Source organism: Odocoileus virginianus, chromosome 1 (assembly GCF_023699985.2).
Source record: "Odocoileus virginianus isolate 20LAN1187 ecotype Illinois chromosome 1, Ovbor_1.2, whole genome shotgun sequence".
NCBI classification, from domain to species: Eukaryota; Metazoa; Chordata; class Mammalia; order Artiodactyla; family Cervidae; genus Odocoileus; species Odocoileus virginianus.
The window spans coordinates 101,912,938-101,930,432 of record NC_069674.1 but is presented as its reverse complement, the minus strand read 5'-3'; the positions used below and the strand labels follow the sequence as shown (position 1 = coordinate 101,930,432).

General features: G+C 40.3%; 1 protein-coding gene and 1 non-coding gene across 3 annotated transcripts in view; one reads left to right on the top strand and one right to left on the bottom strand.

Annotated features, from left to right (window-relative positions):
• The window catches only part of FAM133B (family with sequence similarity 133 member B), a 28,772-nt gene extending 12,382 nt beyond the window's left edge, over positions 1-16,390 (bottom strand). The window contains exons 1-8 of one of the 2 annotated variants that reach the window (XM_070471821.1): positions 16,245-16,390; positions 6,816-6,913; positions 4,684-4,762; positions 3,748-3,822; positions 3,585-3,617; positions 3,121-3,183; positions 2,553-2,645; positions 1,438-1,488 (exon numbers count right to left, since the gene is read on the bottom strand). In XM_070471821.1, coding sequence (XP_070327922.1) covers positions 1,438-1,488; positions 2,553-2,645; positions 3,121-3,183; positions 3,585-3,617; positions 3,748-3,822; positions 4,684-4,762; positions 6,816-6,913; positions 16,245-16,268 — 516 coding nt within the window. In that variant the 5' untranslated portion in view covers positions 16,269-16,390. Of the gene's footprint in view, positions 1-635; positions 759-1,437; positions 1,489-2,552; positions 2,646-3,120; positions 3,184-3,584; positions 3,618-3,747; positions 3,823-4,683; positions 4,763-6,791; positions 6,914-16,244 lie in introns of those variants that run through there. The other variant, XM_070471816.1, reaches the window with a different exon arrangement.
• On the top strand, positions 735-842 carry LOC139036590 (U6 spliceosomal RNA). Its single transcript, XR_011489408.1, has one exon. It is a non-coding gene; the product is annotated as a U6 spliceosomal RNA (small nuclear RNA).
• Positions 16,391-17,495: the final 1,105 nt, after the last annotated feature.

The window sequence follows — 17,495 nt, the reverse complement described above, 5'->3', positions numbered from 1 at the left end:
GAGAAGAGCAGAGAAGGAGCTGAGGACTTAATGAGTATGGGTATTTTTAACGGAATTATGAAAAAGTCTTGAAACTAAAGAGCTGATCTGCTCAACAGTGCCCAACACTGTACACAAGCTAAGTATCACAAAATTATACTTGAAAGATGGTTCATAGCATATTATGTGAATTTCACCTCAATTTTTGTTGTTGCTCAGTCACCAAGTTGTGCCCGACTCTTTGCGACCCCATGAACTGCAGCACACCAGGCCTCCCTGTCCCTCGCCACCTCCCAGAATTTGCCCAAGTTCATGTCCATTGGAATGATATAAAAAGACTGAATAAACTTTGGTGACATTGGTATTTAATTTTCTTTTATTAGTAATGCTTTCTTTAGGCTTTTATTTTTAATAATCAGAAAGACTGCACGTGTGCTCAGGTGCTAAGTTGTGCCCGACTCTTTGTGACCCCGTGGACTGTAGTCCGCCAGGCTCCTCTGTCCATGGGGTTTCCCAGGCAAGAACACTGGAGTGGGTTGCCATTTCCTTTTCCAGGGAATCAGAAAGACTAAAAATTATAAATTAGAAACTTAGATAGGCATAAATTTAGCATTAAGTATAGATAAGCTATAAATGAAGATAAAACATCTACTTACAGTAGAAAAAAGATTTTTCAAATTATCTATGTTATACTCAATTTGAAACAGAAATCCATGTTCTTTCATTAAAAGGGCCTTCTTTAAAATGAGTGAGGAGTGCTCACTTCGGCAGCACATATACTAAAAATTGGAATGATACAGAGAAGATTAGCATGGCCCCTGCACAAGAATGACACGCAAATTTGTGAAGCATTCCATATTTTTAAAATAAAATAAAATAAAATGAGTGAGGAAGCAAATGGAATGTTTAAAATCTTCATTATTTCAATTTTGAGATAATACACTACATCTACACAAATTCTCTGCAGGAATACTCTTCTCATCTTTTACCTTCAATAACGAACCCAAAAAGCAAAAGAAATCTTAAGTTAAAAAGGGAGTGCTTTATTGTTAATTTCTTGAAGCAATTCTTAAAGGAAATGAAGTATCTTAAATTAAAACAATGGAGAGATTTCCCCGGTGGCTCAGTGGGAAGAATACACCTGTCAGTGCAAGGGACATAGGTTCAATCCCTGGCCCGGGAAGATTCCACATGCCACAGAGCAACTGAGCACAGGTACTATAACTCCTGAGCCTGTTTGCCACAACTTCTGAAGCCCGCATGCCTCAGAGCCTGTAACAAGTGAAGCCACGGCAATGAGAAGTCCATGCATTGCAACAAAGAGTAGCTACCACTCGCTGCAAAGAGAGAAAGTCCACACAAAGCAATGAAGACCCAGCGCAGTCAAAACTAAATGAGTAATACTGAAATATATATATATACACAAATATACAAAAGACAACATAAAATATAAATTACCTTTTCTTTCTCAGTTGCATCTTTTGACTTCTTTTTCTTTTTTAAACTATCCTAAACAAATATATATATATATTAATTTTAAATGTGAAAGATATAGCATTATACCACAATGAACAAAAATATCAAGAAGGTGATTATGATTGAAAGAAATCTACTTCCAGGCAAGAATTTCTACTTTTGAATCTCTCTGAGCTAGCTATTAACCTCTCTCAGCCTTCCTTATCCATAAAATGGGATAAATATCTACTTCATAGAGTTGCTGAGAGGACTGAGTTAAAAGTTAAGTGCTTAGAACTAGGCCTAATACATAGCAGGCGTTCAATAAATGTTAGCTATCAGTATCATTAAACTGGCTCTTCTGCTTTAAAACAAAACTACCATCTACTGAGTACTTTCTAGATGCCAGGCATTTTATCAGAAGAAATCTCAGTAGGTCAAGCAGATATCCGCCATAAAAACACACAGTGGTTTTGTTCTCCTTGACCCCCAGGACAGTGCTTGTCAATTGTGAAATACCACGTCAGAATCATAGAGACTATTTGTTAAAAATGTAGACTTCTGATCCTAATCAGCCTCACTAAATCACACTGTGGAGATGGGGCCCAGGAATCTACATTTTTATTATAACCTGCATGTATTTCTTATCACCACTAATGTTTGAGAGTTAACTGTACCTGATAATTCTGGATAGTACAGAACAGATGAGGTATAGTACCATAAAAAGGATCAGATATCAAAAGACAGATTCAACTTTCAATTCTAATACTATTTGTATGAATTTAAGCAAGATGCTTTATATCTGCACTACAAATTCTTTATGAAGATGGGAAAAACAATGTCTGCCATGTTTATCATAAAGTTACCATGAAAATTTTGAGACACAGAGACCTATCTATATGTTAGAGCATTTAGAAAACAATAAAATGCCCTATGTACAATATTAAGTGCACCAATTAAGCGGCACAGAGCATCAAAGTACAAAAAACAGTGTCACATTTCAACGCTGAGAGCTATTTAAGATAGTAAGAATGAAAAGAAAATCTAAAAAAAAAAAAAAAAAGAAAATCTAAGTAAATGTCTGCTATCCAAAACATTGCTCATTTAAACAATTTTACCTTATTGTCTGATTCAGTTTCTGACATGGAATCTTCAGAAGATTTATGTGAACGACTCTTTTTTTTCTTTTTCCTTTTTCCTTGTCTTTTATCCTACATGAAACATAAATAATTTGCTTTGTTTCGTTGCATATATTCGTTGCATTTAATTGACATCAAAACTTCATCAATGAACAAAACTTAATGAAAATATCAGCTTGTAAATATGTTTTATTTTAAAATTAATATTTAAAATATAACATACATACATCATTTTTTAAAATTAAAAACATTAAGTGATTTGAGTCACATGTAATTCTTAGCTAAAATGGACTTTGTGATTTTTAAATCCATTTCTTCTACTAATATTCTTAAATGAACAAGACGAATTTAGGAATCTAAAAAATACATTTACCAATATTTTAAGTATCTAGTTATTTATTCATGTCAGTGCTCTCAGAAATAATCAATCAAAACTTGGAAGTAAACATTTCCAACAGACACTTCATAACAGGTTTCCCCTTGCTATGAAAGATATCAGAAATGCCATGTCATGTATTTCACACTTCATCACGGCAGCAAACATTACCTCGTCTTCAGAATCTGAAGAACTGCTGGAAGAATCAGAGCTTGATGAAGAAGAAGATGAATACTTGACCAAACACAAAACAATTAAAGCTTGTGAGATGCAGGAACTTTTCTTTTACTAAGTCTCTCAAATACTTAACGAAATCAATCTAGTTTCTGAGAAACAGATGCCATATGACTTAAATATTAAATGTCAAATTTCACACCCCCCCCAAAGTAACAAAAGATGTGGCAGTAGTAGTCAATTTTCCCTCTTTAATTGTAACGAAGGAGTCACAAGATTATAAGGAGGTCAGCACCTTCCTTTTATTATCACTAACAGAAGAAAACCACCCATAACTACCAAAGGACCTTCAGACTCTGACTTATCTAGAGTTAGCATACAGTTTGTATCAATTACTCTTACTTTTTGTTTTGTAGGCTCTTGAATATAACACTTAGAAAAAATGGAAAACTTTTGCTCACCCTACCAGATTTCTTCTTTTCTTTTTTCTTTCTCTAAAAGCAAACAAATACAAATCTAAATAAGGTAGTGTTTTCCAGTGGACTTATTAACAGCAGTACACAGCATTACTATGTAAACCGAACTCTGAGAGTAAGAATAGCGATAAAATAAAAATGGCATTACCTGTCTTTTTTTGGATGAGCTCTCACTTCCACTTAACAATTTCTCCCTGTGTTTTTCTAGTTCTTTCTTCCAGTTCTGCAGAAAAATTATAAACACATCAGAGGTCGTCTCTCCCCTCCTAATATATCTAAATGTTGCTGCCCATTGTTGTTCAGCCACTAAGTTGTGCCCAGCTCTTTGAGAGCCCATGGACTGCAGCACGCCAGGCTTCCCTGTCCTTTATTATTTCCCTGAGTTTGCGCTAACTCATGTCCGTTGAGTCGGTGATGCCATCCAACCATCTCAGCCTGTCGCCCCTTCCCCTTTTATACTGAAATGTGCAGACAACTACTTCCTTCCTTCCATCCTCTATCCTGCTCCCATCTCAGCCTCTAATTACAGTCAAAAGATGCTGCAGGCTTAAGAATCCTTTTCCCCGTCACCAAAGGAGCCTCTAATGAGTTCCTTTCAAAGAGGATATTATGAGGTGGAAATTCCACACTGTATACTGAAAGGAGGAGTAGGTGTTATTACTAAGACTGAGAACTTTTTTCTTTTTAAGAAAGGTGGTTAAATTCTCTTTCCAGACAATAAAAGTTCAATTAATCTATACTGTGGCTGAAATACTACATGTAGATTTGTAATCAAACACGCAAACATCACGGTGGAAATCCCAGGGTAAGATGGAGGCCTGGGGACCAGGGGAGAGGAGGGACGAACCTAACACTTAGAAAACGTAAGATGATTTAAATCACCGTAAGACAGTTTTCTCTATTTCTTTTTTAAAGAAGTCAAATACTTAAATACAAATCATATTCAATGTAACAAAAACACTTCTAAAATAGAGTCCCCTTAAAGAGCTAGGCCCAAGCTCTCGGCTTATTAAAAATTATCTCATTTTTTTTATTGTAAGAAAAAAGATTAGTGTCTTTTTCTATAAAGGCACAATTTACAAACCTCATTCATTTTTTCTTCAAATTCAGCCAATGCCTTGGAGCCTTTCTTTTTCTTTTCTAGTTGTTCTTTCAGTTCTTCCCTTCAAAAATAGAATGTACAATAAATTTTCAAGCAGTTCAAATTAGAGATGGATGCTGACAACAAAAATTCCATAGTTTTTTAATATCCTAATAAGCCTCCATTCCAGTTCCAGTGTTGCTACATTTAAAATTCCTTTGCTCATGTCCTTGTAAATTAATTATCATAACAAATCCTATCAGATAACATAATCATTCCTCTCCAGAACATGGGTTTATAAGAACTAATATTTTATAAAAATTTATATGTATTTAAATTTATATAAGTTTATATAAATATACACTAATATTTAAACACCAAACATTTGAGTACTTCCATACAGTAGGTAAGGGCTTCCTAGGTGGCTCAGTGGTAAAGAATCTGCCTGTCAATACAAGAGTCACAGGTTCAATCCCTGGGCTGGGAAGATCCCCTGGAGGAAATGGTAACCCACTCCAGTATTCTTGCATGGAGACTCCCATGGACAGAGGAGCCTGGTGGGCTATAGTCCATGTTGGAAATGACTTAGCAAGTGAGCACACAGGCACACAACAGGTACTGTTTTAAATACATCCTCCTTTAATCCTCACAACAATCCTCTGAGAAAAGGTAGCATTACTACTCCCATTATATAGGAGAGAAAGAGGCTGCAGCTTAGGGAAGGTCACAAAGCGAGTAGCTGCAGTGTCAGGGTGAGTTAAGGCCTGTATGACTGAACTACTACAGTCTACTACTAAATCACCCACTTTATAATGCACCTGCTTACAAGAAAGAGCGGCCCCGGCTGGCATCTGGGAACTTAGATTTTGGCACCGTCCCCTGATAAGAGCGCTCACCATGCCTATCTATACACATACAACAGTTTATATGAACATCTGCATTCCTTTTGGAAGTCTGAAATTTTGGCAGCTGATAGGCAGAGGCTGACCAATCACCAGTAAAAAAGCTGGACATACTGGATCACACTAGCTGGCCACACCTCACACATGTTATCACAACTCACCGCTGAGGGGATTAAAGGCAGCATCCTGTGCGACTCCACAGAGCAGTCCTAGAAGCTGACTCCCAGTCTCCCCCGGACTTCTCCCCGTGTGCCTTTCTCCTCTGCTGACTGTGCCTGGTATCCTTCTACCATAATAAATCTTGCCCATGAGTACAACTATCTGTGAATCCTTCTAGCAATTACCCAACCTGAGGGTTGTCTTGGGGATGTCTGACCACATGTATAATTCACTAGCTTAGGCACTTCCCCTTTCCCTTCTCAAAAAAAAAAAAAGATAAAAAGTATTCATCCCTTCTCCCCAATCTTAAAGATAAAACACACTTTGTTTTGCAATAATTTATTTTCCTGTATGCTGCAACAATAAACAATGGCACTGATGAAGGGGCAGACACAGCTTACTTTGTATTTAACTCAAAGGAAGGATTCCTTGTTGTGTGTAAGCACAAGTTTCAACTATAGCTGCCCAGCTCTTGGGGGCCCTTAGAAGGAATAAAAAGCTAACAGCTCTGAATCTTCTCTTATGTCACTTCAGGAGTATGGGTATTTAATAACAAGACATACTGAAAAATAATAATGTTAGAGCTATGATGCTTTATTTACAAAAGATCAGAGCCACTCAACAAGGGCAAAACAAAACAAACTTTAACACACAACTTAGACAGTGGGAAATCCTAACATACTGTAAAGCCAGCAGATAAAACCAGAAACAAGGCCTAACATTTTCTTTCTCAACACTTGTTACACCTCAAAGAAAGGTTAAATTATTCAAACCTACCATTTCAAATAGCCTGGAATGCTGCAAGGTTAAGGTCTCTTTCAGGAGACAGAGATGTGTTTGGTATGAAAGGTTCTCTGGCAGTGCTTTAGCTATACTAGGTGGTGGGTTCCGAAATGCTTGCTTTATATTCATGCATGTGTTTTATACGTTCAAAAGTAAGCACATATTAAATACTACTTCAAATGATGATGTATCTAGCAACTGCTTGGCAATCAGTAGAAGTTGTAAAATGACCTTTAAAACATTTATGAAAACCTTATATATATTTACATAGGTAAATTGTTTCACAAATACCAGGTAGGCCTTGGTCGATTCAAGTAATCTTGGATCGTTGGACCTGAAGACTGGATTGGACCCCTTGATCTGGCCATTGCTATTGGGTTCATATAGGCCTTGAGGAAAAAAACAAAAATTAACTCCATTAAAATAATCATTTTCTTACTCATAAAGCAATCTTTACTATAAACGCATACTAGGTCAAACTATGCCAAAGAACTTGAGTTCAAGCTCCCACAAAGTTGTACTCATTTCACATGCTAGCAAAATAATGCTCAAAATCCGTCAAGCTAGGTGTCAACAGTAGAACTGAGAACTTCCAGATGTACAAGCTGGATTTAGAAAAAGCAGAGGAATAGGACATCAAATTGCCAACATCCGCTGGATCACAGAAAAAACTAGAGAGTTCCAGAAAAACATCTACTTCTGCTTCACTGACTATGCTAAAGCCTTTGATTGTGTAGATCACAGTCAAAGTGTATATTCCACAAACTGAAAATTCTGAAAGAGATGGGAATACCAGACCATCTTACCTGCCTCCTGTGAAACCTGTATGCAGGTGAAGAAGCAACAGTTAGAACTGGACATGGAACAACCACTGGTTCAAAACTGGGAAAGGAGAACGTCAAGGCTGCATACTGTCACCCTGCTTATTTAACTTACATGCAGAGTACATCATACGAAGTGCTGGGCTGGATAAATCACAAGCTGGAATCAAGACTGCCAGGAGAAATATCAACAAGCTCAGATATACAGATGACATCACACTTATGGCAGAAAGTGAAGAGGAACTAAAGAGCCTCTTGATGAAGGTGAAAGAGGAGAGAGAAAAAGCTGTCTTAAAACTCAACAATCAAAAAACGAAGATTATGGCATCTGGTCCCATCACTTGATGGCAAATGGATGGGGGAAATATGGAAACAGTGTCAGATTTCATTTTCTTGGGCTTCAAAATCAATGTGGATGGTGACTGCAGCCATGAAATTAAAAGACACTTTCTCCTTTGAAAAACAGCTATGACCAACCTAGACAGTGTATTAAAAGCAGAGATATCACTTTGTCAACAAAGGTCCATCTAGTTAAAGCTATGGTTTTTCCAGTAGTCACGTACGGATGTGAGAGATGGATTATAAAGAAAGCTGAGCACCGAAGAATTGATGCTTTTGAACTGTGGTGTTTGAGAAGACTCTTCAGAGTCCCGTGGACAGCATGGAGATCAAGCCAGTCAATCCTAAAGGAAATCAACCCTGAATATTCATTGCAAGGGTTGGTGCTGAAGCTGAAGCTCCAATATTTTGGCCACCTGATGTGAAGAGCTGACTCATTAGAAAAGACCCTGATTCTGGGAAAGACTGAGGGCAGGAGCAGAAGGGGGCAACAGTGGATGAGATGGCTGGATGGCATCACCAACTCAACGGACCTGAGTCTGAGCAAACCAGGGAGACAGTGAAGGACGGAAAGGCCTGGCGCATTGCGGTGCATGGGGCTGCAGGGTGCTGGACTCACTTAGCAACTGAACAACAACATTAGGCCTCAGAAGTTTGGGAGGTAAGTAATACCACTATTTCACAGAAAATGTATCTTCACCAGAAATTTGATGAAAATAACTTGATACCTCTTCTCTTACTTTCTCTTACTTTCTCCAAAAGCCCAACAAAGCTCTAAGGGTAGGTAAATGAAGAAACTCGGTTTCAAGGATGGAAGACCTAACACTAAATTCATTGTTTATTCTACTTTATCTTTTATCTCAGGAAATACTGTGCCATCCTAATAGCAATTTTATACACAGATGGTTAACTATCAAAAATTAATTATGCAAGGCAACCAAAGAAAAAATAAACAAAAGTTCAGCAAAATTAAAAATATTTGTGCATCAAAGAATACTATCAAAAGACTGAAAAGACAAGCCACAGAATGGAAGAAAATAAAATCCTACAACTCAACAACAAAAAACCCCCAAACCCCATTCAAAAATATGCAAAGGACTCAAGACATTTCTTCAAAGAAGATATACAAGTGTCCAATATGCACATGAAAAGATGTTCGCTGTTACTTGTCATTGTTGTCAACTCTCTGAAACCCCAAGGACTGCAGCATGCCCAGCTCCTCTGTCTTCCCTCATCTCCTGGAGTTTCTAGTCATGAGGGAAGTGCAAATCAAAACAATGAGACACTAGTTGAATGGCTACTATGAAAAACAGAAAATAAAAAGTGTTGTCAAGGATGTGAAGAAATTGGAACCGTTAAGCACTGCAGGTGAGAATAAAAAATGGTGCGGCTGTTTTGGAAAAGTTTGACGATTCCTCAGAAAGTTAAACATAGAATTGCCATATGATTCAGCAACTCCACTTCTAAGTAGGATCGAAGACCGGAAAGGAGGGGCTCAAACAGATACATGTAAACCCACGTTCACAGCAGCGTTATTCACAACAGCCAAAAGGTGGAAACAATCCACACATCCACCTATGGACGAATGGATAAACAAAATGTACCATATATTGGGTTGGTCAAAAAGTTTGTTTGGGTTTTTCCATACCATCTTATGGGAAAATCCAGATGAGCATTTTGGCCAATTCAGTACATACAATGGAATATTATTCAGCCTCAGAAAAGAATGAAATTCTGATACATGCTACAACACAGATGAACCTTGGAAGCATACTAAGTGAAATAAAGCAGACACCAACGGACAACTATTGCATGATTCAACTTATTTGGGGTACTTAGAATAAGTGAACTCAGAGACAAAAAAAAGAGTTTACCAGGGGCTGAGAGTGGTGTAATGGGTACAAAGCTTCTTGTTTGAGATAATGAAAAACTTCTGGAAATGCATAGTGGTGATAACTGTATAACACCGTCAATGTATCTAATGCACTATACACTTAAAAATGGTTAAAATGATGAACTTTATGTTACATATATTTCTGTATAATAAAACCCCACAAAACTATAATATTATGCTCTGTAAACTACACTTACTAGAGCAGAAATACATATTTTTATACACTTTGCCCAAAAACATACTGAGACAAAATAAAGCAGAATATTTGTTAAGGACAGTGTCTAGCAGACCATGTTTTATTAGAATTCACTTTAGAACAGATACAAAATCCAGTCTTTAATTCAGTCTCAACTTCTTGATCCTATGATTAAGTTTTCCAATTTAATTCAAGTCAATAAACATTTATTAAAAACTCTTCCACTTTTTATTTTATCACAAATAATGCTTTTAATTATTTAACTTCTTACAGTACTCATAACAGAAACTGACAAATCCATGTTGTTGTTGTTGAGTTGCTAAGTCATGTCCGACTCTAACAACCCCATGGACTGTAGCCTGCCAGGCTCTTCTGTCCATGGGATTTCCCAGGCAAGAATACTGGAGTGGGTTGCCATTTCCTTCTCCATCTTCTACTCTTTAAATAAAAAGAAATTTGGTTGAAAATGACTATCACAAAGATTGATTTTAAGGCCTGAAATTTAGTACTTAACATTCCAAAAAAAATAAATAAAAAGGTACTTTCAGCCATTGCATTTTACTTAAAATCTTTAAAAATGACAAAATTTTCCACCTTCATAACAAATTTAAGTTATATATGTCTAGATTTCTCTGGCAGAGTAACCAATACACAACCACTGTAAACAACACATTACGAGAATTATTTCTTCAACTGGATACTGCCTAATTACCTGAGATGACAACGGCTAAACCTTTAATATAATTTTCTTACAGCTAGAATTCCTAAGGTCAGAGACATTTACAGGATGGGGGCTACATGTGGCTGTCAATGCAATGTTGAAGACCGAGGCATAAAAGTTATATTTTTAATATCAGATGTTATGCCCTCAAATATTTAATTCAATTGTCTCTACTGAGATTTTGAATCAGTTTATGTGGAAATGACAACCAACAAAGGCCACAACAGAGCAGTTGTTGGCCCACCCAATGACACTGACCATCTTAATGATCAAAAATATAATGTACAAACTGAGATCATCACTTTTAAACCAGGAGTATGTCATAATTTTAGCAGTATTTAATGGTAAACCGTTTTAAGCCTGAACCTGTAAAAACTTTATTTTCAAAGTTATAAATATATACATGGATGTTAAAAACTGTATCACCAGAAGAGGAAATATTGAAAATACCCAAATAGCCATCAACCTGAGAGTCATCAAATACACTATATTTCCCAAATGAAATACTAGGTTGGTGCAAATATAACAGCGGTTTTTGCATTGTTGAAATTTGCCGTTTGACACTGGAATACATTCATAATAAATGTGGTCATAATTAATGCACATTTCTCATTTTATGGTTTTTGGTTAATGACTTATTACTTGTTTATTTTATATTTACTTTGGACTATGGAAATGATGTTAGACAAAAAGCAAATTTGAGCGGATTTTCCTATTAAGAGTTCAAAATGCGCTGAAAAGCAGTGGAGACAACTCCCAATATCAACAAGGCATTTGGCCCAAGAACTGCTATTGAAATGTACAGAGCAGTGTAGTTGAAGAAGAGCTGCAGAGGGAAAAAAGAAGAGCCTTGAAGGTGAGGAGCACAGCGGCCAGTCATCTCAAGTTTACAATGACCATCTGAGAGCAATCATCGCGGTTGATCCTCTTACAATTACGTGAGAAGCTGCCTACGAACTCAACAGCAACCATTCGATAGTTGTTTGGCATTTGAAGTGAATTGAAAAGATTAAAAAGCTCGTAAGTCAGTACCTCATGCTGCTGCTGCTGCTAAGTCACTTCAGTCGTGTCTGACTCTGTGTGACCCCACAGACGGCAGCCCACCAGGCTCCCCGGTCCCTGGGATTCTCCAGGCAAGAACACTGGAGTGGGTTGCCATTTCCTTCTCCAGTGCATGAAAGTGAAGTCGCTCAGTCGTGTCTGACTCTTTGCAACCACATGGACTGCAGCCTGCCAGGCTCTTCCATCCATGGGATTTTCCAGGCAAGAGTACTGGAGTGGAGTGCCATCGCCTTCTCCCAGTACCTCATGAGCTGCCCACAAATCAAAACACCTGTCATTCTGTTCTATGCAACGATTCTGTTCTATGCAGCAATGAACCATTTCTCAGTTAGACTATGCTGTGCCACGAAAAGAGGGTCTTAGTTATAGGCTCTCTAGTTGTGGTGCCCAGGCTCAGCTGCCCCATGGCGTGTGGGATCCTAGTTTCCTGGCCAGGGGTCAAACGCACATCCCCTGTACTAGAAGGCAGACTCCAGGGAAGTCCCAAGAAAACATTTTTTAATATTATAGTACATTACCTCGAAGAGTACAGTAGTAACAGCTATATCACCACTGCCTTTATGCTTGCTGCTGGACATTCAGGACTTGACATGAACATACCGCACTACTGTGTTCTACTGTACAGTACACAAAAGCACAACTACTTGAAGAGGATGCACACACATGACAATATACGCCAGACAGGCGAACTAACTTACGTGACTATACATGCGAAAGCGTGTTTGCATCTTTGAAAGTCTGCAACTTGAAGGTTCGTATGCAGAGGACTTAGTATAGTGGCAATTTTTCACTGTAGTTTTAAATAATCTAAAGATACATTTACTATGTTTTACAGCCTTTAAATTTTCTAGCATATATCTTAAAAACTCATTAATGAGTTTTAATGTCTACTGTGAAACTGCGTCCTCAAAGTATGTATCATCCTATCTTACTGCTTACTTTTCAGAGGAATATAAAATAGTACATTCATATGCTAGGAGGCCATGTTAATCATGGCACAATTACATGAGCTATTACTGAGTATGTAATAAGGCTTAACTTTCAAGCTTTTGATAAACACTATGCCCAGTCTGCTTAAGTACACTCTAAATAGCTCCATTATTTATTTCAATTACAATGGTAATACTTATGAAGTGCATCTTAAAATCTCCTTGCGAAACACCTGATCATGAGTCTGTGCTCATAATCATTGAGCAACAGTGCTCCTCTTTATGATGCACAACAAAAAGGTTTTAAAAACCAAATAAGTAACCGTCTCACACAAAGGTAAAGCTCTTTCACTTACTACGCATAAGTGTGAAAAATAATGCTTCTAACATTAGTGTGTTATATATAGTATATATAATGGATGAGCATAGATCAAAATAAATTGTGCAATTTCTTAAAATGTCTATGACTTAATCATTTTAAATACTGTGACCTTTTAAATCAAACACCCACACTTATATGTAACTAGAATTTTCTGTGGCTCCAAACTGCTCCATGAGCTTGGGTAACAGAAAACGGGTTTGCTTTTTGGAAGTCAGGATGGCAAAATGGGCTCAAGGAAATATGAAAGTGGGCAGCTAGGAAAAGAGCAACTGCAGTAAAGTTGTTGAGGACAAAATGTGGAGAACTTCATTTGTTACTTTGATTACCTATTTTTATCTAGAGGATACATCTGTTTTAGTAAAAACAGAAAAGAACATGAAAGAAACTTCTGGAAAATAATGGGCACAAAGGGTGGCCAGTGGCTCAGACGGTATAAAGAATCTTCTGCGATGTGGGAGACCCAGGTTCGATCCTTGGGTCAGGAAGATCCTTTGGAGAAGGGAATGGCTACCCACTCCAATGTTGCTGCTTGGAGAATTCCAAGGACAAAGGAGCCTGGTGGGCTACACGGAGTTGCAAAGAGTCGGATACGACTAAGCAACTAACACCTTCATGCTTTACAAATCTCAAGGATTAAAATATTTAGTGGGGGGAAAAAAGTTGCTTAAGAATGTACAATATCAAAATAAATAAAGAAGAATGTACAATATTAAAAGGAAACTCTAATCTTCCAACCCAGGGATCAACCTAAACTAAGGACTTCAGATGAAAATGATGTGCCAATGTATGATCATTACCCATAACAAACATACTGCTCAGGTGTGGGAGTTGAAGATAGGGGAGGCAGGGCGTGTCTATGGGCAAGGAGCATATGGGAACTCTCTGTACTTTCTGCCCAATTTTGCCTTGAGACCAAAACAGCTCCAAAAAGTAAAGCCTATTTTTTTAAAAAAACTTCAACCTGAAATTTATGGCTTTTTAGAAAGCAATTCTGTCATCTCTAAAACCATGATTTTTATCATCAATGTAAAAAGAAAAAAATGCCATTATTTTCAGATGCAAATACGCATTTGCATTTTATTTAAATGTTCATTTTATTTAAAGTCAAAAGTTATGATGTACTGAACTAAGTTACCAGATGACCCACAGTGTTTTTTTGGGGAGTCCCAGTTTTAATAGTTCTGGGGGCTTCCCTGGTGGCTCAGAGGGTAAAGAATCTGCCTGCAATGCTGGAGATCTGGGTTCGATCCCTGGGTTGGAAGATCCCCTGGAGAAGGGAATGGCTATCCACTCCAGTATTCTTGCCTGGAGAATTCCATGGACAGAGGAGCCTGGCAGGCTACAGTCCATGGGGTTGCAAAGAAGTCGGACACGACTGAGCGACCAACACTTTAATAGTTCCACCTCCTCCACTGCAGCGAGAAGGCTGAATTGGGTAACCTGTGTCTTCTATGTCTTAATTTCCTGTTTTCCTTTCTATAACCTTTCAAGCGCATACAAAATGTTACTGGAACTACCTATGCCGAGACAACATACCAAGGAATCAGCAGAGCCCAGAGTCGTCAAAATGCTCTAGTAAATGAAACTAACTTGAAAATTTCGGTTTTCAAATGCTTTAAAAGAAATGTCTAAACTAACACCTTTTGCCAGTAAAACAAAACATCTTAGGCCTTTGCATGAAAACTGTACCCAAGGTCCAGTGATTTCTAAACATTTAAGGCCTCAGGTCATTAAACAGCCAAAACACTCAATACCTGAAGCCTAAGGAAGCTCCATGAGAACACCATTTCAACTCTATGAGAATCAATACCATAAGGTCTGACCTACAGAAAGGAAGGCAGGAGAAAAGAACATTCCTCAACCTTGTAATCAAACTTCACCACTGTGGTTCCTAAATATCTTTGATTACGAAGACTATGAAAAACTAAGATAAGAGTTTTGAACATATGAAGTATTTCAGAGAAGTAAAGCTCTTTGAGCACCTCTCCTTCCCCCAAACAAAGGAAATTAATCGCTTAATTTTTAAAAAGCTAGTTCATTACATTTAGTACATTAACTTCGACAGCATTTTTTAAATTTTGGTGCACGTTGGTTTAAAGCTCTATCATGGCCAAGCCTAGCAACTGTAACCTAAGCTTATCGCAAATTCCTTCTGTTTATGGCCCATCCAATCTGATTCAGAACCTGGGCTTTCCAAACCAAGCTAGTGGACACCTAGAGTGCCTTCCTCCCACCTCCGCCTGTCAAAACGGAGAACCTCGAGTTTTCATCAGCCACTTCTTACATTCTGCTATTAGTTACTTCTCTATCTCTTTCATCTCATTTACAGAGTAACAACTTGCAGACCAAACATTCGCCCGCCCATCTTGCCTTGTGCGGTCTCAACTATTCTACAAAGTTATGGGCTGCACTGATTCCACTTTACAGATGAAAACAGGAACGTATCCTAGGTCATCCAACTCCGGAGAGCCCCAAACCGACATTCCAGCCTGGGTCTGAGTCCAGAGTCAACCATCAAGCCATTTATTCCTTCTCGGGGCCTACTAAGTGCCCCGTGGGCTCCCCAGGTGGCTGAAATGGTAAAGAATCTGCCTGCAATGCAGGAGACCCGGGTTCGATCCCTGCGTTGGGAAGATCCCCTGGAGGAGGGAATGGCAACCCACTCCAGTATTCTTGCCTGGAAAATCCCATGGACAGAAGAGCCTAGCGGGCTACAGTCCATGGGGTCACAAGAGTCGGACACGACAGAGCGACGTACACACACACACACACACACGTAGTGCTGGGCTCTGGGGCCGCATCAAAGCATTTGGCTTTGATCCTGGTTCTCAAACCAGCGAGCCCGCTTGCCTCTTAGAACTGGGCGCCCTGCAGGGCCCCCGGGTGTAGGGAGAGCGTCCAAGACCTCCGCGCCTCGGGGTCACCCGAGTGCGCGAGAGGGGCGCAGAGATGGGGCGGGCGATACCGGTCGGGGTGGCGGGGGCGAGTTCCGGCGCCTTCCCGGGCCTCAGACTTCGGACTTGTTTAAGGGAGGGGTCAGAGGACCCTTGGCGGCTCTATAAAGTGGGCACTGCTGGCCCGAATGCGGGAGAGAAGGATGCCAGAGAACACTGCCAGAGGGTGCGGCAGGGCTGACCGGATGTAAAGAAAAGGGGGGCCAGAGAGACAAGGGAAAGGAGTGGGGGGCCCACAGGCGCCAACGGCGTGCGCGGCGCAAGCGCGTCCGGGGCCGGCCTCGCTCTGGGGGGAGCCGGATCTCCAGTCTCAAGGTCCGAGCGCCGCGGCTGACTCAGGCCCAGGCGGGAAGGGCGAGCGATCCCGCTCTCCCGCCGCCGGGCCCCGCGTCGCCCCACTGTTTTCCCCGCCGAGTACTCACCACTCTATTGTCCCGCTTCCCCATGGTGCCGGACTGAGAGCTCAGCCAGCCCTCAGCGGGGAGGCCAGGCCAGCGCCGCCACCGAAGAGGGCCAGAAGCAGGTCCTTCGGCCAACTCCCCACCCCATTGAGAGAGCGGCGCCTCGCGGACCCGGCGGCCGCGGGAGCCCACAGCGCCACCTACCGCCTCGGAGGAGAGGCGGGCGCCCGCGCTCACTTGCAGTTCCCAGGGGTCGCCTGGGGATTCCTGTCCTTTGCCACTCACCCAGTACAGCCGCATTGGAGAAGGAAGTGGCAACCCACTCCAGTGTTCTTGCCTGGAGAGTCCCAGGGACAGCGGAGCCTCGTGGGCTGCCGTCTAGGGGGTCGCGCAGAGTCGGACACGACTGAAGCGACTCAGCAGCAGCAGCAGAAGCGGCAATACAGCAGCATGGCCCCGGCAGCTGCTTTCTGTTTGGCCTTGGATTGTTTCGCTTTCTGCCATTCCTGATGTACTGAAATCCTCATTCCAGAGGATACAATGATTATTCCAAGGCCTGTTGTGTCCCACTGTTATTCCACTGCGCCTGTGCGCTTGGCATAGTGCGGACGCTGGGGATAAAAAGCGAGGACTAGGATGGAGGTAATTCCTCAGAATCCATCAAGTGGTGGCAGAGAAGTCGGTGTTCTCATGGATTTTGCTAAAGACGTTGCCTTTTAAGCTCGATTCCGTTCATCTATCGCTCATGTATCCATTTCACACTAATTTTTAAACACCTGTGCTGCGCTTAGTCGCTGAGTCGTGTCCAACTCTTTGAGACCCCATGGACTGTAGCCCACCAGGCTCCTCTGTCCATGGGGATTCTCCGGGCAAGAATACTGGAGTGGGTTGCCATGCCCTCCTCCAGGGGATCTTCCCGACCCAAGAATCGAACCCTGGTCTCCCGCCTTGCAGGAGGATTTTTTTTTTTTACCCTTTGAAGAAAGCCCTTTGAACACCTACTTGGTGTAATTCTCGGAGTGACTGGAAGCTGGATACGAGCAAGACACAAAGATAAGATTAAAACCCAAGTGCTACCTTCAAAGGGCCTGTTTATAAGCTAGTTAGGGAGATAGATAAACACAGGGTCAATTTGACTACATGGCATGCCATAATAATGTCAGTAAAACACTAAAACTTCAAGGGAGGTGTTCGGGGCTTCAGAGGTGTCATTATATTCACTTAGAATTAATAGATCTGGATAAACCTGGATCCATCTCAGCACATCATTAG